This window comes from Salmo salar, chromosome 13 (assembly GCF_965601325.2).
Source record: "Salmo salar chromosome 13, fSalSal1, whole genome shotgun sequence".
NCBI classification, from domain to species: Eukaryota; Metazoa; Chordata; class Actinopteri; order Salmoniformes; family Salmonidae; genus Salmo; species Salmo salar.
The window spans coordinates 38,848,876-38,874,165 of NC_138303.1; the positions used below are offsets into that span (position 1 = coordinate 38,848,876).

Genomic DNA, 25,290 nt, shown 5'->3' on the forward strand with positions numbered 1-25,290 from the left:
GGTTTGGGATGAATTGGACCACAGAGTGAAGGAAAAGCAGCCAACAAGTGCTCAGCATATGTGGAAACTCCTTCAAGACTGTTGGAAAAGCATTGCAGGTGAAGCTGGTTGAGAGAATGCCAAGAGTGTGCAAAGCTGTCATGAAGGCAAAGGGTGGCTACTTTGAAGAATCTAAAATCAAAAAAATATTTGTTTAACACTTTTTTGGTTACTACATGATTCAAATCAAAATCAAATTGTATTTGTCACATGCACCGAATACAACAAATGATAGTCCTTACAGTGAAATGCTTACTTACAAGCCCTTAACCAACAATGCAGTTAAGAAAAATAAGTGTTAAGTAATTTTTTTTAATAACAAATAGTTAAAGAGCTGCAGTAAAATAACAGTAGAAATGTGTTATTTCATAGTTTTGATGTCTTCACTATTATTATACAATGTAGAAAATAGTAAAAATAAAGAAAAACCCTTGAATGAGTAGGTGTCCAAACTTTTGACTGGTACTGTACATACACACATTTAGAATTATCCTACCAAAATAGAATAACAAATTAGAAAATGCAGTTAAAATAAAAACCTTGCTAAATAAACATTTCACTCAAAGTTTTCAAGCAGAATCATAGCACAGTTTTTCACTCCTTAATAACGCATTAGATGAATTTGGCTAAATTATGACAAAAGGCACACTATAAGTTCTTAACTTGATGTCCACAGTTATATATTTAAGCTATCCTACAGCTGTAGTTTGTAAGGCTTTCATAATATAGACTTGCATTGTAGCAGAACAAAAACATACGTACTGAACTTTCTGAAAATGTTGGTCAACATATCTCTAAAATATGCACATACCAGCTGTTTGACAAACCAAGTTGCTTCAGTCATTTAAAAAGGTCCAATGTAGCCGTTTTTATCTCAATATCAAATCATTTCTACATACCAATTAAGTACCTTACTGTGACTTTTCATTTAAAATGGTCAAAAATAACTTCTTAGTAAAGGGCAATTCTCAAGCAAGAATTTTGCTAGGACTGTCTGGGAGTGGTTTGAGTGGGGAGGGGAAAAGTGAAAATGAGTTGTTATAGATGCGATAAAGAGGTCAATGGATCGCAGACCACGGGGGATAGGAGGATGCCGGATTGGTGGACATTCAACAAATCTGATCTAACAAAGTGGATATTTGTCACGATTGATGCATTTTAACAGGCCCACAATTTGGGCTGGACGATATATCGAATTATTCTGTTTTATTATGCTGGAACATGGCTGTGGGGACTTGCTTCCATTCAGCCACAAGAGCGTTAGAGAAGTTGGGCGATTAAGCCTGGCTCGCAGTCGACGTTCCAATTCATTCCAAAGGTGTTCGTTGGGGTTGAGGTCAGGCCTCTCTGTGCAGGCCAGTGAAGTTCTTCCACACCGATCTCAACAAACCATTTCTGTATGGACCTCGCTTTGTGCACGGAGGCATTGTCATGCTGAAACAGAAAAAGGCTTTTCCCAAACTGTTGCCACAAAGTTTGAAGCACAGAATCGTCTAGAATGTCATTGTATGCTGTAGTATTAAGATTTCCCTTCACTGGAACTAAGGGGCCTAGCCCGAACCATGAAAAACAGCACCAGACCATTATTCCTCCTCCACCAAACTTTACAGTTGGCACTATGCATTCGGGCAGTTAGAGTTCTCCTGGCATCTGCCAAACCCAGATTCGTCTGTCGGACTGCCAGACGGTGAAGTGTGATTCATCACTTCAGAGAACACGTTTCCACTGCTCCAATGGTGGCGAGCTTTACACCACTCCAGCCGACACTTGGCATTGCGCATGGTGATCTTAGGCTTGTGTGCGGCTGCTCGACCATGGAAACCCATTTCATGAACCTCCCAATGAAACAGTTCTTGTGCTGACGTTGCTTCCAGAGGAAGCATGGAACTCGCCCAGCCTGACCCACAACTGAAGTCTGATTTGGATATGTTTGGCTGTTTTAGCTGCATAACATCAATAAGTTGTCCCTTTTCAGGTTTAGAAGAAGTGATTGCTAAATTTTAACTCCCGTTGGTATAAGCTGGAAGCACACAGAAATCGGTGGTGGTAATCAAAGTTGTTTTCAACTATATTGCAGTTGATTGATGACTTGATTGGTGAAGATGATGTGATTTAACATGTATTCGGGTTGACATCCATACAAGCATTATACTCCTATTTCTACCTCAACATAGTGTGAAATACACAAACAATAGCATAAATGTAAATGTAGGCTAATTTTGCTTATATTTTGGGATCTCCCCCACTGCGTTTCCATGGCATTTTCCTTGTTTTGGTCAACTTCCATTGACCTCTTTACCACATCTGTTGACACTGAGAGGTTTGGAACTATTTCTTATCAGTCTATTTGCTAATTTACTGCCATGGCCAAAACTCCTTCACATCAAAACAGGCTGAAATGTTAGGCAGTCTCTTCAAACAGCTCTTACACTAAAAGGACATTATAATAATTTGCACAATATTACTCCAACCTCAGAGAGGAAATATATATATAAAACACAGGAATATCACATTTGACTGCACTGGGCCTTTAACAAAATGTACAATAATAAGCAAGTGTATACAGGCCAGCCATGTTACAGCTTGAAGCCAGGAAGCAGGCTACTACTTTGAGCTGAATGGAGCAGGCTACTACTTTGAGCTGAAGAAGCTGGACCGGCCCTGGGGAGCCATCAGCATACTGGCCTGGTTCTTGTGTGTGATGTGAATCTAAAGAAGGAATATGAGAAAAAGGTTGCTTTACTCAAATGGCCATGTTTAACACCATGTTATATTAACAACATATTATTAGGATCAAGTCCCATGGGCTCTAGCAACCGAACCTGCTTTCAACTCTGCTTGCCAATCTGGCTTCCTAGCACTCACCGTACAGGGTGGCTGCATCCAGGGCTCTCCATCTATCTGCATCGGTAAAGGTTTCTTAGTCCTGAGAGATGGACAGAGATAAGCAAGATAAGTAGTGGGGATGGAATGTTTTTGTATATCTCAGCCAGTCTGTACACATCTCAACATGTCACAAACACTCACCTGATTGTGATCTGGGAGGTCTTTGCTAGTCGTATAGCACTCTTGAGTCCTGTATATATCTGTCCCATCTCCATGGCCCCTTCAAGGCCAACTACCTCCAAACGCCGGTCACTGACATCTGTTACGGAAGATAGAAACACTGAACATGCAATTCACACAGAGGCAGTCTTTTTCAGCCTGAGACCAGCTGTTAAGATTCAAACATACTTCTCAACCCATCCAGGGTCAAGGGCCTCTTCCAATGAAAATACCATTTATCTTTTAACAGCTGTGACATGAGAACTAACATCTCACATGATATCCTAACAATATAATTTACCAGACACACCCTTTAACATTTTGAAATGTTTTGCCCTTGGTTAAAGCCAAGGGATATCGCTGTACCTTGTCCACTGACTTTCAAGACTTCAGGGTCAACAATAACCACAGGCATTTCCTGAGGATTCATCAAGCACTTGCATTCACTCTTCTTGGCTTCTCCCCACAGGTTGGATCCACCGTGCATGCTGGGAATGTTGAGGACAGCAATCCCCTCCATAGAACGGCTACTCAGGTCTAATGGGGTGCCGCAGCACTGAGGGACGTACAAAATCAGACAGAGCAACTTAACGAGATGCCATAATGGGATAAACATAAGGCATATCACAGAACTATCCGGTCGCCTGTGTTAACCACAACCTTTATGTAATTCTGCATGCTAAAAATATGTGCTTGTTTGCAGACCATGTTGAGGTATGTGTTAAGGTATATGTTTTTTTTTAGATAGCTACTGTGTTTATGAGCTGATGCAAAGCTGTGTGTTTGCCATCCTCACCTCAATTGTTAGACATTCATTCAGTTTCTTGCATGAAGCAGAGATGGTCTCTGAGGTGGCAAACTCAAAGTACCACAACTTGTTCTTCATTCTGAGATATTGAACAACATTCTTGGATAAACGTAGGGTCATTTACACCATGCACAAGGTGACAACCCCTAAAAGGTTAGTCCCCACATGTACTATAGGACTCTGGCCTGGTTATTCAAATGTGTTTACCTGCTGTTGAATTTCTGGGGGTGTTTCTCTCTCATCGTATGAAAACGGTGGGCAATAGAGGCGTCCTGTCAACATACAACAAGTTCTGAAAAGTTGATAGCAAAGCATTCTGGTGTGTGCTGTAAGTACATAGCCTGGTCACACATTTGTTGCTGTCTTCAATGTGGAAATGGCCATAGGAGTTGGCAAGACAGCACAAACTGATCTGGGACCAGGCTAGAAGTTAATTCCCCTTGTTCCTAACTCACCACTCCGATGGAGAAGTAGTTGTTGATGATCTCATAAGGCACAGGGTCTCCTGTCTCCTGGGGGTCCTCTAGGATCACCTCTACATTCCAGCGGTCCATCAGCACCGGGGTGCTGACCTCGATCTCCTTCAGGATCCGACACAGATCTGTCCCATCATAACCTACACAGACCACAGAGGTACACTATAAGGGATAATTCTGTGCTACCAACGGTCCCACACACAAGTACAAAAACATACAAGAAACTAAGATGAAACACCCAGAGACAGTGATTCTTTCATCACATACAGTAGAACTGTGGACAGCAAATACTGGATATATGATCCGTGAACACACAAAGGGTGTAATGAAAAAAGGTAAACCCTGTGCCCACCTCCTCCCCATCTAAGACAACGTGCGAGGTCATTTCCTGTGCCCAGGGGTAATACAGCCACAGGTGGCCGCACTTGAAGATTGGCTTTGTCTGATTGAAGCAGAAGGGGAGAAAGAGAGATCAATATTACTCATGTCTACTACACGGGATGCCATTTCTGTAACATGTTTGAGTCTTTGGTTAGGAAATTCATAGTTTGAAGTTGATTTGTCCATCGGCATGTATAACACATGGTTTACCAACATTGTGTACTTGACCCCACCTATAGCATCAAGTATCCAGCCCACAGTGCCGTCCCCTCCGCAAACCAAGATCCTGTAATCCTTCAGAGATCTGAAGAAGCACAGCCTGAAACACAGACGTAATATTATGTTGTGGGTGCAGGACAGGACCTAAAAAAACATTCACTGATGGTTATGGCATCTCAGACAGATATAAGCCATTCAAGTCAACAAAGAGAGGAATTGTATTTTTTATTTTTGGGGTGATTTCTAAACATCTCTACTAAAACAAAAGATAGGTAAATAAATCTGATAGAAAATGCTTAACAAAGTCATCAAAAACATTGAGATAATCCATGACCAACATCACGGTTATATGTGCAAGACACCAAGTTTATATCAGACACCAAGATCACAGAAGATGACAAAATTTGAGGTAGAATAACTCAATGAACAAAAACATCTATCATAGCACCATTCTGGGAAGATCAGTGATCTTTGTAGTATTGCTCAATTTGGGACCTGGATATCTGTCTCAGCTCCTCAATGATATTAGTGCCTAGACCACTGTAGTGACTGACTGTAGTGTTGTCAGCTTCCCAGAAGGAGGGAGTGGATCATGACACTTTGTGTTTTCTTTGTGTGAGGTTGCTTTATGATAAGGGCCATTATTCATCAAGTTGAGGAGAAACGTTGCACTAATGCTGGGGCCCAAAGGTGGTCTGACTGAAGCACCACCCAGAGGTAGTGTCAATAGGACTGGAGTTACAGGAGTAACCAAGTAACCTCCAAGAGATGGAGGAGCCCCCTCTGAAAGTGAAGATGAATCATAAAGTTAACTAAATGCAAAATCCCATATCTAATGTAATTAAGCTAAAGTAATGTTAACACAACTCACCCTCCGATTTCACAACTGCGACTGATGTTTCTCTTCCTCTTCCTCGGGCTTCACCGTGATTGACTGTTGCTGCTCAGCCTCAATCTGTGATAGTATCTGATCCTTCAAAACGTCTATGACTGCATGCCCTACATCAGTGCAGTACAGCATTATTCAATAATCCTTTATTCTTTCTAGTTCTGAGCCTGTCATCTCGCCACCTATGCTTCACGTCGCTTACTGTTCGCCTCACGCTACCCACTGCATTGATTTCCCATGTAATACTGTCCCAAATTCAATGCCATTCACCACTCCGTTTATTTCCCATGAGTAAGATATTTTCGTGGCGCATTACCTCCCTGCTCAGCACTTGTATCTCTTTCGCCGAAATTCATTTTTCATCTGTGCTTGTCTGCTTTCTTTTGAACACGCAGAGCTGCCTTGCCTCGCATAGTTTATAGCCTGTGACTGAGCCTAATTTGAATCAAGTCCATCGAGTTTGTTGAGGAATGTATTTATTCGCCCAATGTTGAACTTTGAATGAGATAGTAAGTTGCTAGCTAGGCCAATCCTCTGGAGCTCCCCAAAGTTTCAAAATAAAAGTATTCACCTGAAAACATTTAAATTGTATAACATTTTATGAATTTATATAATATTCTAATGGCTTACACTGTAATAAGTTGACTTTTATATAAACTTCGGTCAATTGAACAGTTTACTATAATTTTCGTGGTTTGAATACTTAAAGGACCTCTACTGTGAAAAGTTTGAAGAACGTTTCAAAGAATCCACTAGACTACCATACTTATATAAAAAGTCAGCAGAGCTGTTCTATAATTTTGATGCATGCTTTCGCTTTGGAACGTCTCAAAACCGTTGCACTCAAACAATAAGATAACTTTCATGTTTCTGGTAATGAAATTATATTAAGGCTCACACACAATCACACTCCCAAAAAAGTAAACGTTTTAAATGTAATTTTTGGAGATTCAAAGTAGCTAAATATACCTCAGTTGTCCAATTAGTGATTCATCAGAACAGAGTCGTTTTTCATTTCATTCTCATACTGGTCTCTACCATATGTCGTTGTCCATATGGGAAACCTTACCCTGGTCCAGGTCCACCATTGGAGAGGTTATACACCTGCCGTGGATTCAGCAAATACTGAAATTTGCGCAGAACTCTGAAATAAAACATAACTTTCTTGTCATTGTAAAATACGAAGATTGACATGGTTTCGTAGTAAACTATAAATGCCCATTTGTGTAGGAGTGCTCACGAGTGGCCTCACCTTTCTCCCTGCTTGCCTCCACTTTTAGGGTTCACAAACACTAGAAGAGGATGAGTGTCTGGTACCGGATTAATCTGTTCAGGGATAAATAGTTTCAGGCTACAGCAGTTTCACAAATGGAGACACGATGTCAGTGTATTCAGATGGAAAATAGTTAGACACTGCTGTTCATGTGCTCACACCAAGTACTATCCAGCGGTCCTGTAACAGGGAAAGGCCTAGACAGGGTACTAGTATGTACCTGAAGCACCTGTCCATCAGGAGTGGTGTTGTGGTCACTGTCGTCGGCTGAGCTCGAGGAGCCGTTCTTCATGCTGTTTGGCCTCTCCTAATGGCGTAAACAGAGAAATGGACAGGCAATTAATGTCATCTTTAATTATTTGTTACTTTTATTTCAAACTTTTTTGTTGTTGTATTTTCTTAAAACTGTATTGTTGGTTAAAGGCTTGTAAGTCAGCATTTCACTGTAAGGTCTACATCTGTTGTATTCGGCGCATGTGACAAATACAATTTCATTTGAATTGCGCAAAGACCAAGAGGGGGATTCCTCATGAAACTAGAACAAAAAAACAACAACATTTAATACATATAAGGGTCCTTTGGAGGAAGGATTGTTGACATACACTGAGTGTACAAAACATAAGAAACAACTTCCTAATATTGAGTTGCACCCCTTTTTGCCTTTAGAACAGCCTGAATTCGTCAGGGCATGCACTCTTCAAGGTGTCAAAAGTGTTCCACAGGAATGCTGGCCCATGTTGACTCCAATGCTTCCCACAGTTGTATCATGTTGGCTGGATGTCCTTTGGGTGGTGGACCATTCTTGATACACACACGAAACTGTTGAGCATGAAAAACCCAGCAGCATTGCCATTCTTGACACACTCAAACCAGTGCGGCTGGCACCTACTGCCATACCCTGTTCAAAGGCACTTTTGTCTTGCCCATTCACCCTCTGAATGGCACACATTCACAATCCATGTCTCAATTGTCTCAAGGCTTAAAAATCCTTCTTTAAGGTGTCTCCTCCCCTTCATCTACACTGACAGAAGAGGATTTAACAAGTGACATCAATACGGGATCATAGCTTTCACCTGGTCAGTCTATGTCATGGAAAGTACAGCGCTAATGTTCCTAATGTTTTGTACACTCAGTGTATATTTGACATTTGTATCTTAAAACATAATTGAGAAATTATTAATTGAAGTTGGAATATTTGTGACATTTTGGCCTTACCCAGGACTTATTTAATGTTTAATCTGTATGTGCTACAAAGCAAACATTGGTTTCCTGAAGCTTTACAGCTTGCTCTGTAATATATGAGTAGTATTATTATAATTTAATTTTGTTTGTATTTTTACCCCCCTTTTTCTCCCCAATTTCGTGATATCCAATTATGATCTTGTCTCATCGCTGCAGCTCCCCAAAGGGCTCGGGAGAGACGAAGGTCGAGTCATGCGTCCTCCGAAACATGACCCAATTCTTAACATCCGCCCGCTTAACCAAGAAGCCAGCCGCACCAATGTGCTGGAGGAAACACAGTTCAAATGACTACCGAGGTCAGCCTGCAGGCGCACAGCCCGCCACAAGGAGTCGCTAGAGCGCGATGAGCCAAGTAAAGCCCCCCCCTGGCCAAATCCTCCCCTATCCCCGGACGACGCTGGGCCAATTGTGCGCTGCCCTATGGGACTCCCAGACACGGCCGGTAGTGACACAGCCTGGGAACAAACCCGGGTCTGTAGTGGTGCCTCAAGCACTGCGATGCAATGCCTTAGACCACGGCGCCACTCGGGTGGCCTATGAGTAGTATTTTGATTTCAATAATAATTTTCTGATATTAATTTATGAATATTGAAAATATCGAATTTTTGATTTGGCAAAATGTTCAAAACATGATGATACTCTACGTTTACGGGACAGGAGGTTGGTGGCACCTTAATTGGGGAGGACGGGCTTGTGGTAATGACTGGAGCGTAATCAGCGGAATGGTATCAAATACATCCAACACATGGTTTCCACATGTTTGATGCCATTCCATTTACTCCATTCCAGCCGTCATTATGAGCCGTCCTCCCCTCAGCAGCCCCCACTGATCTACGGGCATATCACTGTTCCAGAGTTGGATCTCTGCTACTTTTAGAGTTATGATCCAATTTGTATGCATTACTAACAGAGTGAATGTGAAAATCGATTCAAAATGGTTGACCTCTGCTGGTGATTTGCAGAATGTGCAATGATACAAGTAAAAAGAGGAGTGTGATTGGTTACTATGCCAATTTCTCTGTTTAAAGATGCACTACACAGAAATCGCATTGCCATTTCAGGTTGTGAAAAAACAAGCAAGTATAGTGTAGAGAATCATTGTACCATCTAAAGTGTTGTGAAATATTTTCCATAACCAAAAATATTATATTTTCATATGTTTGAAACTGTAAAAGTAAAAGACCCAAAACTAAAATGTACAAACTGGAAGCCTAGAAATAGCACACATAGAACAGATATACCACTTCTTAGACTTGCTTTCAACGCGATTGACAGATCTATAACTCACATTTCTATGTGAATTTGGTCAGGTCGCCCAAAAAGTTACATATTGTAGCTTACAAATGGGTCATAACTTATAAAATCAGCAGAAATCCCACTTTGGAACTTTGATATGCCTGTAGAATATTATGTTTAATATGGCATCTTTTCTAAAATGGCATATTTTCAATATTTATGTTTATTTATTACAATATTCATAAATTAATGTAAGAAAATTGTCATTGACATCAAAATACTATTCATATTAGAGACACCAATGTTTGCTTTTGTAGCACTTAACAGATGAAACATTATGGAGTCAAAGGAGGCCTGGGTAAGGCCAAAATGTCACAAATGTTCCAATTTGAATGAATTACTTCTCAATTATGCTTTAAAGGGGAAATCAACAGTTGCTACATCCATTTTTGGACTTATAAATTAATTATATATCTTATAAATGCCTCATGAGCTTAGTTCAACTGCTGTTACTCATCAGAACTCCAAATATGAGCTTGCTTTCTCCAATGTTTGTAAACAAAGAAAATGTAAACAAACACTACAAAACTATAATTTTGATATCATGGACGGTCAGCCCTTACATTCATAGCTCTGTCTATGAATTTGAGAGTGATTCAATTTCTCCACCCCCATCCCTCAGCTTTTTACCGAACCATGGGTGGGGAGGCCACTTTGTTATTGTTCCTACTGCTGATTGCCGCTTTAAGATACAAATGTCAAATATATTTAAACGATCCTTCATCCAAAGGACCCTTCGATTAATTAAATATAGTGAAAATCCCAAATCACTGTCTTTTTTGTTCTAATTTCATGAGGATCACCCAGAGGCACAAAATAAAACAAGAAGCAATGACAATATGATAACCAAATGTATCGTTTCTCAAGCTGGACATTTTAGATATCCTACTATTACCATTGCATGTGAGTGAATGTTGTTTTTAAGATAAGAACAAAGTTATTTCGCACAGTTAAGGTTCCTAAACATATATCTTTGTGAGCTTCATACAGTATATTCCATTTGACAGTGTTGGACAACTGTAACAGAGCAGCTGGTGATCCAGTACCATTATAACAGGGTAGATGGCCCAGGGGGGCAGGATATGGTCTCTGAGAGGTCCACAGTTACAGTCGGAGGGCTCCTGGGAGGCACAGTCATCATGGCGCTGGAACACAGAGGCAGCCAGTGATATAGCTAGCTTTTATCAAATTATTAATGAATAAAGCCAATAACATTTTATTTCTAAAACCCTTTCTACATCAACAGTAGTCACAAAGTGCTTATATATATATTTATTTTTTTACAGTTGTGAATCTTTATTATTTTTGTTTAAAAAAAATTTAAAACACCACCCCAGTATTGTTAAAATATGTAGTTCCAGACGTAGCTCTTTCAAGACCCCTCCATTAACAGATTTCACAATAGATTGTAATGTAAATCCTCTGCGGGGAAGAAAACATCTGGCCTAATAATTCCAAGGGGCCTGACTCACACGACCACAGAGCTACTCAGGAGCCCTCCCTCCTCACCATGGAGTGGCACCAGACACAGTGCTTTCCCGTCAGCCCGTGGTAACTCTTGATCTTCTTCTGACACTTGTCACACTTCCCAGAGTCACAGTTCCCACTGACCCAGTCATGGGTTGGAACCTGAGACAGGAGACACAGGCCCAGTAAGATGCAAGACAGACATACTGTACATAAACGGGGACAAAGAGAATGGCTCAGACATTCAAATTACAACATACACTAAGAATGAAGAGGCATTACAAATATTAAGATAACATTTTACAATGTAATTTGCAGTTGTTTGGGAAAAAACCACTCATACCCCTGTGTCTTTCTTAGACTTGACATAGGTCCTGGTACAGGGAGCTGGGTTTCTGTTGGCACACCGTCCATGGACCGTGTATTTACAACCTTGAAAACAAAGACAAGTAAACAATGCATTACGTGTCTCCATTGTTTAACTATTGTTATTCTCTCTCGTTTATTGATTTAATTCATCATGTTAATCAAGACTAGAAACAATGGCTGACGATTAAGTAGGCAAGAAACATTGCCACTACATTGTTTTTCTATGAAAATGATTTGGAAATATACTGCAATGCAGGGATGTCATAGGTCATTATGACATATCTTAGCATACATTTTAGCATACGTCTTACCGTAATCCGGTTATGAGTATGAGATTTCATTAACTTGCTTTCAATTACATGATCAGGATAGATGTCTTTCTGCTCAAAAATTAGCTTTGAGTGGATTGAGAAAGTGAAGTTGTATTGCCCTCTAGTGGTGAGACTAGACAGTGTCACTCACAGGTGCAGCAAAGTCCCTGTTTCCTTAGTCCTAGCAGCATGTTCTGACAAACGTTGCAGTAGACAGGCTTGTTGAAATGCTTCATCCTCCATAGGTGCTGCCCATCCTTCTGAGTCATCTGGGGGTGGAGGGGGAGAAAATACATATTATGTTATCATCAATGAAATATATAAAGTATGTGCTTTTGAATATTTTTTTTAATGTAGTTTGCTGACAATTTCTGCACACTTCTAGAACAAACACTGAATCTCAGGGTAAATGTCTATACTCCGCATAATCTAATCTCATATTTGGAAAACACTATGTAAGCAATGCAAGCATTGATACACATCTCATTCTAATATTGGCTCATGGTTGGAAATTGGAGTGTCATCTGCCATGAGTGATTCTATTAGCAGCAAAAATAATCAACACCAATCCTAACCCAGCTAGCACATTTCCCATTGGGCACAGATGTCAATTCCACGTCTCTTCCACGTTGGTTCAACGTAATTTAGTTGAAATGATGTGAAAACAACATTGATTCAACCAGTGTGTGCCCAGTTCCTGGGAAGTTGTGGGAATGTGTATAGGGTGTTTTTGGTTTTCAGATTGATTGCGGGAACTACCTTTTCTGACCGGTAAAACTGAACATTTTTTAAACATTCTAAGAACAAAAGCGAACATTCCAGACCGTTCTGGAAACACTTGTTTTTAGGTTGCATGGAGGTTCTGAGAACCTTTACTCGAGTTCCTTGGATGTTTTCCTGGGAAGTTTTAGTAACGCTTGGAGAACGGAAATTATAGGTTATTTGAAGCTAATTAAATAACATTGAGAACATTCTCTAAATGTTCTGAATGTTTTCTTATGGTTATTATTGAAAGTTTTCTTATCATTGAGAACAAAATGTAAAGGTTATTCAGATGTTTTTAAAATAACTTCCTTTAAAACCTTTAGTGAATGTTTCAATAAGACTTTTAATGACACTGCAAGTACAGATAGAAATGAATTTGCTTGGAACACATTTTATTCTCTATGGTGACGCAGCATCAGTGAAATTCAAATTAGTACACTGCGCCACCAGGGTAGAGCTAGCAAACCAGGGTTTTTTTACACATACAAAGCTGTTCATTTTAGTCTATTCAAACAGACCCCATTTCAAAGGAAACAAGCACTCATTAAGATCAGGTGTGGACAGCTAACACACTTAAAGAAGATAGAGAGCACCTCCCGAGTGGCTCAGCGGTCTTAGGCACTGCCTTGCAGTGCTTGAGGCGTCACTACAGACCCGGATTCGATCCCAGGCTGTGTCACAGCCGGCCGTGACCGGGAGACCCATGAGGCGGCGCACAATTGCCCCAGCATCGTCCGGGTTAGGGGAGAGTTTGGTCGGACGGGATTTCCTTGTCCCGCCTCGCTCTAGCGACTCCTTGTGGCGGGCCGGGTGCCTGCATGCTGACTTCGGTTGCCAGCTGGGTGTTTCCTCCGACACATTGGTACAGATTGCTTCCGGGTTAAGCGGGCAGTGTGTCAAGAAGCAGTGCAGCTTGGCAGGGTCGTGTTTTGGAGGACGCATGGCTCTCTCCAGAGTCCGTGGAAGAGTTGCAGCGATGGTACAAGACTGTAACTACCAATTGGATATCACGAAAAAGGGGTAAATGTAAAATCGTTTACTGAAAATGCTATATTTAAATATCTCATTTACATAAGTATTCACTGCCCTTTGCTATAACACTCAAAATTGAGCTCAGGTGCATACAATTTCCTTTGATCATCCTTGAGATGTCACTACAACTTGATTGGAGTCCACCTGTGACCAATTTAATTGTTTGGAAATTAATTACACACTTGTAAACATAAGGTCCCACAGTTGACGGTGCGTGTCAGAGCAGAAACTATACCATGAAGTCCAACAAACTGTCTCCAAGATAGAATTATGATGAGGTCTATATCTGGGGAAGGGTATAAAATCATTTCTAGAGTGTTGAAAGTTTCCTAGAGCACAGTGGTCTCTATTGGGAAATTGAAAAGATATGGAACTACCCAGACTCTGCCTAGAGCTGGCCATATGACCTAACTGAGCAAGAAGGACCTTGTTCAGGGAGGTGACCAAGAACCCAATGACCACTCTGACAGAACTACAAAGTTCCTTGGCTGAGATGGGAGAACATGCCAGAAGTCTCTACAGCACTTCACCAATCTAGGCTTTATGAGAGAGTGGCCAGACGGAAGCCACTCCTGAGAAAAAGGCACATGACAGAGCGCCTGGAGTTTGCAATTAGGCAGGTGAAAGACAGAGCATAAGGCAAAAGATTCGGTGGTCTGATGAGACAAAAATTTAACTCTTTGGCCTGAATGCAAAGCGCTAAGTCTGGGAAAAAAACAGGCACAACTCATCACCTGTCTAACATCATCCCTACCGTGAAGCATGGTGGTGGCAGCATCATGCTATGGGGATGCTTTTCAGCGGCAGGGACTCCGAGAATAGTAAGGATAGAGGGAACAATGAATGAAGCCAAATACAGGCAAATACTTCATGGGAACCTGCTTCAGAGTGTAAACAACCCTAAACTGAGGCAAAGATTTACGTTCCAACAGGACAATGACCCCAAGCATACAGCCAAAGCAGCGCTGGAATGACTTCAGGACAAGAATGTGAAAGTCCTTGAGTGGCCAAGCCAAAGCCCAGACTTGAATCCCATTGAACTCTGAGGACAGACTTGAAGATTGCTGTTCACCCCCACTCCCCATCTAACCTAACAGAGCTTGAGAAAATCTCCAAATCAAGATTTTTGAAGTTGATACAGACATACCCAAGATGACTTAAAGCTGCACTCGCCGCCAAGGGTGCATCAACAAAGTATTGACTCAGGGATGTGAATACTTATATAAATGAGATATGTCTGTATTTAATTTTCAATAAATTAGCAACAATTTCTAAACATGTTTTTCACTTTGTTATTTTGGGGTATTGTGTGTAGATGAGTGGGATTTGTTTTATCCATTTTCAATTTAGGCTGTAACAACAAAAAGGGAATAAGTCAAGGTGTCACATCCTGACCATAGAGAGCTTGTATTTTTCTATGGTAGAGTAGGTCAGGGCGTGACTTGGGGGTTTTGTCTAGTTTATTTATATGTTTGGTTCTAGTTTCTTTTTTCTATGTTGGGGGTTTTGTCTAGTTTATTTATTTCTATGTTGTGTTCTAGGTTCTTTTTTCTAGGTTGGGGTTTTTGTATGATTCCCAATTAGAGGCAGCCGGTCATCGTTGTCTCTAATTGGGGATCATATTTAAGTTGTTGTTTTTCCCACTAGTGTTTATGGGAGATTATTTTGAGTTAGTGTAAGTTGCACCTCTTCCTCACGGTTTGTTGTTTTGTTTATGGTTTACTGTATGTTTTGCATAGTTTCACATTAAAATGTAAATATGTGGAACGATACCCATGCTGCGCTTTGGTCCGTTCCTATACACAATCGTGACACAAGGGGCATGAATACTTTCAGAAAGTTCTGTATGTTTTTAAATAACATTCTTAGAAGGTTTTCTGAACATAACTAAAGTTATTGTGGTTTTTATGGAAAGTTATAATTTTCTGAGAACGGAATTAATGTTTTTAAATAACACAGTAACAAGGTCACAGATTTTATATGCCCTTATCTAGATTAGACAGAAATCGACAGTAACAAATGCTTTTACAAACATTGGTTTAAATGACTCATGGTGCCTCAGCTTAAAGCCAGACTTTCAGTCAGTGTATGTGTATGAAGCATAGCCCCTGAACTCAGCAAAGTGAGAGAGCTCTGACTCTCATTGGTGGCCTGAAATAGCCGGAGGGGAAGTCCCTGGCATTGTTGTAGAGGCGCGAGAGAGACCAGTTTACAGTTCAGACCTTCAGTCAGCTAGCCAGACAGTCCACTTTGCCAGGCAGTCAACTAACAGACCCAGAAGCAAACTGCATTATCAATAAGTAGGCCTACCCACAATACCAATATATTTTCTCAGACGCTAGTATTTCCAAATCACAGTCTATCGGGAGATCAGAGTGCTGTGGCACCCCAATTAGTTTAGTTGTTTCAAACAATCACTTCCTCTTTATACTGTAACAATCAATATCTATTTCCTTCCTTTCCGTTGTAGTTACTACTAATTGATGAAGATGGTGATGTTAGATGGAAAAGTTACAGCTAAAGTGGAAAAAGCTTAACTCACTCTGCTGGTGGTGCAGAGATGCTGTATATGTGAAAGAGGTGACATTAGCAAGCCCGCAGCACTGAGTCAGCAGAATGGTGTTGCAGAAGGCGAGGGGGGGGGGGGGGGGGGGGGGGGAGTGTGTGCGCTCTCTCACTCTCTCACTCTCTCACTCTCACACAGAGAGAGAGATGAAAAAGAAACTCCAGAGACTGTTGGAGGCAGTGACATATTGCTAAAGCTGGTTGAAAAACAGTACATTAGCAGCGTAAACATGCATTAGGAAATAAGATCAAGAGGACGTGTGTACTCCTCCCAGCCCAGGCTCCACAAAAAACCTGCTGACGCAATAAAGAGGAATGAGTGATGGATGGTCCGACTCCTACCTTCAGCTCCAGTAACACCAGGGTTGTATTCATTAAAGCACACCATAGCAAAATGTTTTGCAGTGGAAAAAAACAAGCATTTCTTATTATTGGACAAGTTCAGGTAGTTCCCCCTGTTTCAGTTAGTTTTCTTCCATTTTGTCCCTAATGAACACGAACCAGCAGGTGAACATGGTTCACCAACCTTCAGACCCAGTAACACCAGCAGGGGGACGTTGTTCATTCCTCCCTCCACCCACTCATCCAGAGAGACCGTGCCACTGCTGTCTGCGTCGATGGCAGTCATCATGTCCTTCAGCACCTGAACAAATGAAAGTGCCTTATAACGTAGTGTCTAAATGAGCATTCTTGAGTGGCTGTTTGTGCAGAAGATATTTGCAGAAGACTTTAGGTATTTTCCCCTCTATTAAAATGATAGTCAGTTATTGTTCGAAATCCCAAATTTGACCACACTTACTGGTCTCAGCTCAGACACATCCCAGCCAAGGTAATCTGCAGCGTGCATCATCTGAGCAATGATCCGGTCCACCTCCTGGGTTCATACAGGCAGGAGAACATAACTTATTGTTAGTTGAAGAACTGATATACCTTGTGGAAATTAAAGTGTATAAGGTGATATCGCCTTCAACAGCCAGTCATTACATGTTATTACATTGTTATTACACTGAAATGGGCAATCTGGTACAATACCCATTACCCATTTCTATGTAGATCATAAGAAATATGACTAATTGCCTTACGGAGCTGTCAAGGACGCCATTGCCATCTCTGTCGTACAGTTTAAAAGCAACTGAAAGAGGGAGAAATTGGCATATAAAAATCTTGGACATAGCCATCAAACAGCATATCTATAAAAAGAGACTGCAGTATGGAGCTGATACATGGTGGAGAAAACAGGATCAAGACTCACACTCCAGCTTGTCTCTGGGCTGGCCATCCTCCAACAGGGAGAAGTAACACGAAACGTCCTTCAAAAATACCTCTTCTATGAGAGAGAGGAGGTGAAGGAGGAGGGGGAAGTTAACACATAGAGCACACATAATCATGTGCAGTCTGTGGACTTTGATAAATGAACTAGCATCGAGAATAGTGAAACTGTTGACTATAGACAGACAATAATATGAGTCTACGCGAGGGTAAATAAACGTACTAGCATTGTCCTGCCCGTCAGGTTCAGTTCCGCTCTGGAAGGATCGAAAGAGGCGCTGGCAGAGATCCTTAGGGAAGTCCTCCACCTCCAGATAGGTCTTCAGGAAGAGACGGAAGCCCTCCTCATTGATACACTGCAGCAGAGGATGGGATATCAATCAATCAATGATTCAAATGATCGATCAATCAATCAAATGGGAAGATGACAGAGATCTCGTGATTCTTATCAAAACATTCTGATTTAGGACGGAGTGATTTGGGTGCAAATAATAATAATTCCTAGACGTTACAATGATGAGGGGATTTGGTCAAAACATTATTATTTTCTTTACATTTTACTCATTTAGCAGACCCTCTTATCCAGAGCAACTTACAGGAGCAATTGGAGTTAAGTGCCTTGCTCAATGGCGCCAACAGATTTTTTTCACCTAATCGTCTCAGGGATTCGAACCACTGACCTTTTGATTTCTGGCCCAACGCGCTTAACTTGTTCTTAACCACAAACTTCATCTGACAACTTTGTCTGTATCGCACACTATAGCAGGTTGGGAGATGCCAAAGAAAATCAATATTTCATCCATTTGTGCCGCCTGATATTCCTGGAATAACTTAGGGGGAGTAATTTGCTTAAGGGCCACAAATCAGAACACCCTCTGGAATACTGAACCACAAACCCATTTCTGGTCGTAGTTGCTTTTCCCTGAGTGATTCGCTAAAGAACTGCCCCAGTAATACATTATGGTACTGCAAGGCAGCCCAAGCTCAATGGCAGCCCCCCTGCACCTCTCTGATTCAGAGGGGTTGGGTTAAATGCAGAAGACACATTTCAGTTGTACAACTGACTAGGTATCCCCCTTTCCCTTTCAATGCTAAGAAGACTTGGGTAGAGAAGGAAAGGACGAGATTCCCGACAACAGAGTATACAGTACATAACCATACTGATCAATGCTTTTAGTCAGATTTCCCACTTAAGTATTCTACTTCGAGAGTTGCTGCTTCTTTCTCATCATCCTCATTGAGAAATATCAGTCTTTCTGTTCTGTAACCCATTGTTTCCCCTAGCTTAAGTCCGTAAGTCCTAGTTGCTATGTGTTGTTTTTATCCATCATATGAGAGAAGATTGGATTTACCCTAATTATTTGGCAAATCCAACTGCTGATACCGGCAATACTGGAAAACCTGTCCCGTTAAATCACCTAATGGCTTACTCTGCATGATGCCAGCACAACGTCAGTCAGAGGACTTGCAGAATTGGCACGATTTGAAGAGGTAATTTCCATTAGAAACTTCAGCGGTTTGCAAATTCATCAACCCCTGAAGACAATTCTCTCCTAATTGATTTGATGTATATACAGCGCTCTTAGGTAGTCATGTCATATTCATCAACATGATTCATGTTTAAATTATAATAGATTTTCTAAAAAGAAAACCAATGGGTATCACATGACCATAACAATCACTCTAAAATGTCACGGCAAACTGTAATGTACAACAGACATTTATCAAGAGGGACTGAGAGCAGACATGAGTTGTGGTTGGGTCGATATCAACCTGGCCATGGTTTCCTCTCACCTCTCCATGTCTGTGCTGGGCCAGCCTGCCATCTACATCAAATTCCCTCAGCACATCTTTAACCTTCAGCGTGCAGTCTGGGAGGAGCAGAGAGACACAGGTCACACACACACACAGGTCTCACACAGGTCTCACTCAGGTCTCACTCAGGTCTCACTCAGGTCTCACTCAGGTCTCACTCACACACACACACACACACACACACACACACACACACACACACACACACACACACACACACACACACACACACACACACACACACACACACACACACAAACTCTTATTTTAGAGTACTATAAACATGAATGTCTAAGTAATAATTGTTACAGAGAATGAGTATAGAATCAGAAACTATAAGTATTACTATAAGATAGTATGCATACCCCTTGACTTATTACACATTTTGTTGTGTTACAGCCCGAATTAAAAATGCATTAAAAAAAATGTCCCTCTCCCACCTACACACAATACTCCATAATGACAAAGTGAAAACATGTTTTTACAATGTTTGCAAATTTATTGAAAATGAAAGTACTCACACCCCTTTGCTATAACACTCCAAATTGAGCTCAGGTGCATCCAATTTCCTTTGATCATCCTTGAGATGTCATTACAACTTGATTGGAGTCCACCTGTGGCCAATTCAATTGTTTGGACTTGATTTAGACCTGTCTATATAAGGTCCCACAGTTGACGGTGCATGTCAGAGCAGAAACTATAAAAACTATGAAGTTCAAGGAAACGTCCGAAGATCGGCGAGATAGAATTACGATGAGGTCTATATCTGAAACAAAACAATTTCTAGAGTGTTCAAAGGTTCCAAGAGCACAGTGGTCTCCATCATTGGGAAACTGAAAAAATATGGAACTACCCTAGAACTGGCCATTTGACCAAACTGGAGCAACCGGGCAAGAAGGACCTTGGTCAGGGAGGTGACCAAGAACCCAATGACCACTCTGACAGAACTACAGAGTTCCTTGGCTGAGATGGGAGAACATGCCAGAAGGACAACAGTCTCTACAGTAGTTCACCAATCTGGGCTTTATGGGAGAGTGGCCAGACGGAAGCCACTCCTGAGAAAAAGTCACGACAGCACGCCTGGAGTTTGCAAAAAGGTAGGTGAAAGACAGAGCATAAGGCAAAAGATTCTGTGGTCTGATGAGACAAAAATGTAACTCTTTGGCCTGAATGCAAAGCGCTAAGTCTGGGAAAAAAAGAGGCACAGTTCATCACCTGTCTAACATCATCCCTACCGTGAAGCATGGTGGTGGCAGCATCATGCTATGGGGGATGCTTTTCAGCGGCAGGGACTCCGAGAATAGTAAGGATAGAGGGAACAATGAATGGAGCCAAATACAGGCAAATCCTTGATGAGAACCTGCTTCAGAGTGCAAACAACCTTAGACTGGGGCGAAAATGTACATTCCAACAGGACAATAACCCCAACCATACAGCCAAAGCAATGATGGAATGGCTTTAGAACAAGAATGTGAAAGTCCTTGAGTGGCCCAGCCAAAGACCAGACTTGAATTCCTTTGAAATCTGTGGAGAGACTTGAAGATTGCTGTTCACTGCCGCTCCCCATCTAACTTAATAAAAGCTTGAGAAAATCTGCAAGGAAGAATGGGAGAAAATCCACAAATCTAGATGTGCAAAGCTGATACAGACATACCCAAGACGACGCAAAGCTATAATGGCCACCAAAGGTGCTTCTACAAAGTATTGACTCGGGTATATTAACTAGATATTTCATTTTCAATAAAATATGCAAACATTTCTAAAAACATGTTTTCACTTTGTCATTATGGGGTATTGTGTGTTGATGGGTAAGAAAAAAAAATCTATTTTGAATTCAGGCTGTAACAACAAAATGTGGACTAAGTCAAGGGGTATGAAAACTTTCTGTAGGCAGGAACTACAAATATATAAAATTCTACATAGCAACATGACATGTGTATTACATGACAGATGTATTACGGCATTCAAATGGATAACAGACACTAGGATAAGAAATCCAGTTTTCTATTCCTTAATTTTCCTTAACATTGATGTTCAGAAAATGTCTAAATCCAGAGATCTACCTAGAAAAATGGTGGGCCAAATGCGGCAACGTTTTGCAGATACTTAGTAAGAGACAGTCATCACCACTTCCACATATGAGAGCGTGTGGGTGTAAGGGGAAGGCGATGCAGGGCTGAGGAGGCTTCCTGCCTGCATGTACTCACAGTCAATGTACTGCTGTAGCTGGATGAAGTCGACTGGGTTCAGCTCCTTCACCTCTGGGTCTGTGGGGGCGGACATGCTGCCTGCGTCTGCACATACCGCCGGTGCAGAAAAGGGCGAGAAGAGAGGAGAGGAAAACGAGTTACATCAGTCTTCTGCTGTGTGAATGTGAAATGGAGGCGGCTCAGACATCAAACCAGAATTGTAAGCTGAACATAACAGTGCTAGGTAGTAACTCACAAGGCAAGGCTTTGTTTAGAAAGACGCTTCAAGATGCTTCAGATCATCACACCATGCAAACAGGTTAGCAACGGCCTGTTAAAACCCACAAAATTTACATCTGCAAATTGGCATGAACCACATAGTTCAACACCAGCAATGGCTTGCAAATACCCTCCGTGTCCTTTAGTCATCTCCAGTCATGATGTTAATAGTGTTCAGAGCAAATGTTTCAAAAACACCTGTCTTTCCACTCCCATGTTTCAAATGACATTGTTGATGTTAACAACGAGCAAGAGAATGCACAGTATCCCAGTGCTAAGCTGACAAGCATAAGCAGCTTCAAGGAGCATTTGGTACTTTAGAACGCCCCGTGGCCCCAATACAAGCTCTGCATAAGCAGTATCAGGCTACAGACACACCAGAGACATTATACATGTCAAGAGTTTTAGTCTCCCCAAAGCTTTTTTCAGAGTGTTGTCTGACCCAGTTTTCTATTCATTCATCAACTTGTATGCGTTTCTCTGTAAAATCCAACACCTCTTCCTGAAATAGTCTGGCAAGTGTCAACCTTTTCATCTTTGTAGCTCTCCATCCACAATTTCTCTCTTCAAATCTGCCAAAAAACAGCAGTTTTTGGATCAAATCATAAAATAATGTAATAAATCATCTCCATTTTAAAATGGGTTATTGTCCCAGTACCTAATAGCACTACGGAAGTATAGGTCAGACAGTCAGTATTATATCTACAGCAATCAAAAGTCTGTCAGTTATGGAGTAGTGCTGAGAAAAGCAAAATAATAAACTGCTAAATGCCCACGTTCAATGTGACGTGAAACCACAATCTCTCTGTGCTAACAAAGGGTCACGTTGTCCCTTCTTAATTCCCCTCAAAAAGGTTAGCAGCGTTGCCTAGCAGTTTTGTTTAGGCAGCCAATCAGTTGAGAGGAGAGAATTGACAGGAAAGTGCCATTTGTTGATATGGCAGGCTTTTAAAAAGAACTACAAGGACTTATTTTATACTGCACATCATGCAAGGTTTTGGATTCCAGTTAGGGCCTTACTATACAGTTCAAATAATCTATCCAATAAAATTTGAATTGCTAATTTCTGCTAATTTGAAAGCAGAAAATCAAAACATCTCAAAGAGCATACTAAAGTAGTGCTTCTAAACAAGACATGGAAAATCCAGTTTTAGGCTACTTCTAGATCAGTTCCCTTGCCTTGCCTGTGGCAATATGGCAGATGGCAGTTCTGCATGCCCTTCAAAGCAATACACTGATATTAGCATGTCTCTATTCCCTCATGTCGGACAGACGATGTACCACCCTTGTCTGACATGATTTAGGCCAGGGCAACCTGGGTAAAATCTGATTCACTACTTCCTGATCAGATATTATATTTGCATGCAGGATTTTTACATGCAGACTGTAAATCACTAACAGACAGAACAACATGTGCTATATATAAAAAAGCACTGTAAGTCGAAATTGGCCCCCATCATGAGCCACCCCATCCTAACCTCACCCCTACATGTCAGGATTGTGCTGATTGTGATGAACATGGGAGTAGATTGGATGAGCTGAAAGGGGGAGATCCAGGCAACCATCTATCAAGGCACAACAGAAACCTCAGCAGGTTCTTATCTGCCCGTGGAGTCATTCCACCTCAAAAAGCACAAGAAAGAGGATTTCGACACCCACCATCTCAGATTGTGCTGAAATGGTTTCTGTAGTTGGAAACAGATAAGATGGGCATGCCTGAAACATTATTTTGCTGAAAAATGTTTAACTCTGAGAAATTAAGCTAATTGCACACAAAATTGGCAATTTCAATTTAGAGGATTCATATCATATTCAATAAATATAGTACCCAACATCTGATTTGTACCAAACCTCTTCTTAACAATGTCACGAGGAATCTAAATAAAATTGTCAAAATCCACCCATGGAACCCCCCAAACTCCACATGAAGCCCACTCCAATGGCCAGTATACAGTATCAATTCTCTATGTTGGTCAAGTAGTATCTAAGCTGCAGCTTGGAGTATTGTTTAATCATACTATGCTATTCTCTGTGAATTTGGTAAAAAAAAAAAAAAGGTTCATAAAAATGTGTCATTGAAGTAGCTTGCATTTTCCCCATAAATTAGTGTGAACGTACCCGGTTTTGCCCACTAGATGCCGCTGTTCCTGCTACCCTACTATCCATTTTGCTGTTCGAGCAAAAAAATGAAGTGATGACATGTCAACTTCCTTGGATTCTAATTTGCTCTCTGTTTATCATAGACGCTTCAAACAACTTTATAAAGATCGTTGACATCTAGTGGAAGCCGTAGGTGTTGCGAAATGAATCCTTTCTCACTATGGTATCTATAAAACAATGACACTAAATAGTACAGTCACAAAATCCAAAATTTTTTGGATCTATTTTTCACAGGTTTTTGCCTGCAATATGAGTTTTGTTATACTTACAGACACCATTCAAACTGTTTTAGAAAATTCAGAGTGTTTTCTATCCGAATGTGTTAATAATATGCATATCCTAGCTTCTGAGTTGGTGTAGGAGGCAGTTAAAAATGGGCACATATTTTTTTCAAAATGTCTCAATACTGCCCCCGAGCCCCAACAGGTTAAATCGATTACATTTTTACTCGTGATTAAAATAAATGATATCATAACAAGTCAAGCCAGTCCTCCATGAAAGCAATTCAGTTTGTCCTTCTCTTAGCAACTAATACTTCATCCTTGAATAGTCCAAAAAAATAGAAACTCTCTGAGAGATCTATCCCTATGTTGCAATTATCATATGAAGACTCTTCCTACAAGCCCACAATTGTTATGGAGAAATGGCCTCGTGACTGTTGTGACAACCCTAATAGTATAATACAATTATAAACTATTGCATGGCAGTCTTGTGTTTTTAAATACAATTATTAGAAAACATCTTTATATGTTTTGTGTTTAGTGACACTTACCAATCAATCTAACCCAATACCATTACCATTGCAAAACACCACAGAGTGTGTGTTTGTGAATTTTACCATTGAAGACCCTTAGCTAGAGACCATAACATTGAAATCATTAGCACTGCTGTAGCCTAATGGTTTGCTTGTTCATCAGGAATGGTCTAATCCAGACCTTTTTTAAAGGGAATAAACAACACATACAGGGTCGTTTCCTGGACACAGATTAAGTATAAGAGAAGTACCCAGTGAATTGCTTTCATGGAGGTTTCGCTTGAATTGTCAGCACACCATTTTTTTATTTTTTTTTATTTATCTAGGCAAGTTAGTTAAGAACAAATTCTTATTTTCAATGACGCCTAGTGGGTTAACTGCCTTGTTCAGGGGCAGAACGACATATTTTGACCGTTACTAGTCCAACGCTCTAACCACTAGGCTACTTGCCACCCTATTTATTTTTATCATGGGCAAAAGTTAGTTTTTTTAACTTCAAGTTTCAATAAAATGGTTGCTATCATTTAGTAAACACAAGAGACCAGCAAAAATGTATGTATAAAAGGGTGTGGCAGTAGCAGGAAAAACTGTATCTATTGGGCAAAACCTGGGACTTTCACACCAATTTATGGGGAAAAATACAAGCT

At 40.8% G+C, this 25,290-nt stretch overlaps 1 protein-coding gene across 2 annotated transcripts in view; it reads right to left on the reverse strand.

Moving 5' to 3' along the window:
• Window positions 1-219: 219 nt before the first annotated feature.
• LOC106567181 (diacylglycerol kinase alpha) overlaps window positions 220-25,290 on the reverse strand; it is a 32,036-nt gene continuing 6,965 nt past the window's right edge. For both annotated transcript variants that reach the window (XM_014136190.3, XM_014136191.3), the window contains exons 2-24: window positions 21,469-21,555; window positions 19,241-19,317; window positions 17,670-17,802; window positions 17,430-17,504; window positions 17,260-17,309; window positions 16,977-17,051; window positions 16,704-16,820; window positions 11,967-12,084; window positions 11,479-11,567; window positions 11,178-11,297; window positions 10,715-10,813; window positions 7,351-7,437; window positions 7,110-7,183; window positions 6,927-7,001; window positions 4,983-5,068; window positions 4,721-4,810; window positions 4,348-4,508; window positions 4,100-4,164; window positions 3,881-3,971; window positions 3,451-3,640; window positions 3,067-3,184; window positions 2,905-2,965; window positions 220-2,748 (exon numbers count right to left, since the gene is read on the reverse strand). In XM_014136190.3, coding sequence (XP_013991665.1) covers window positions 2,671-2,748; window positions 2,905-2,965; window positions 3,067-3,184; window positions 3,451-3,640; window positions 3,881-3,971; window positions 4,100-4,164; window positions 4,348-4,508; window positions 4,721-4,810; window positions 4,983-5,068; window positions 6,927-7,001; window positions 7,110-7,183; window positions 7,351-7,437; window positions 10,715-10,813; window positions 11,178-11,297; window positions 11,479-11,567; window positions 11,967-12,084; window positions 16,704-16,820; window positions 16,977-17,051; window positions 17,260-17,309; window positions 17,430-17,504; window positions 17,670-17,802; window positions 19,241-19,317; window positions 21,469-21,544 — 2,205 coding nt within the window. In that variant the 5' untranslated portion in view covers window positions 21,545-21,555 and the 3' untranslated portion in view covers window positions 220-2,670. The remainder of the gene's footprint in view (window positions 2,749-2,904; window positions 2,966-3,066; window positions 3,185-3,450; window positions 3,641-3,880; window positions 3,972-4,099; window positions 4,165-4,347; window positions 4,509-4,720; window positions 4,811-4,982; window positions 5,069-6,926; window positions 7,002-7,109; window positions 7,184-7,350; window positions 7,438-10,714; window positions 10,814-11,177; window positions 11,298-11,478; window positions 11,568-11,966; window positions 12,085-16,703; window positions 16,821-16,976; window positions 17,052-17,259; window positions 17,310-17,429; window positions 17,505-17,669; window positions 17,803-19,240; window positions 19,318-21,468; window positions 21,556-25,290) is intronic.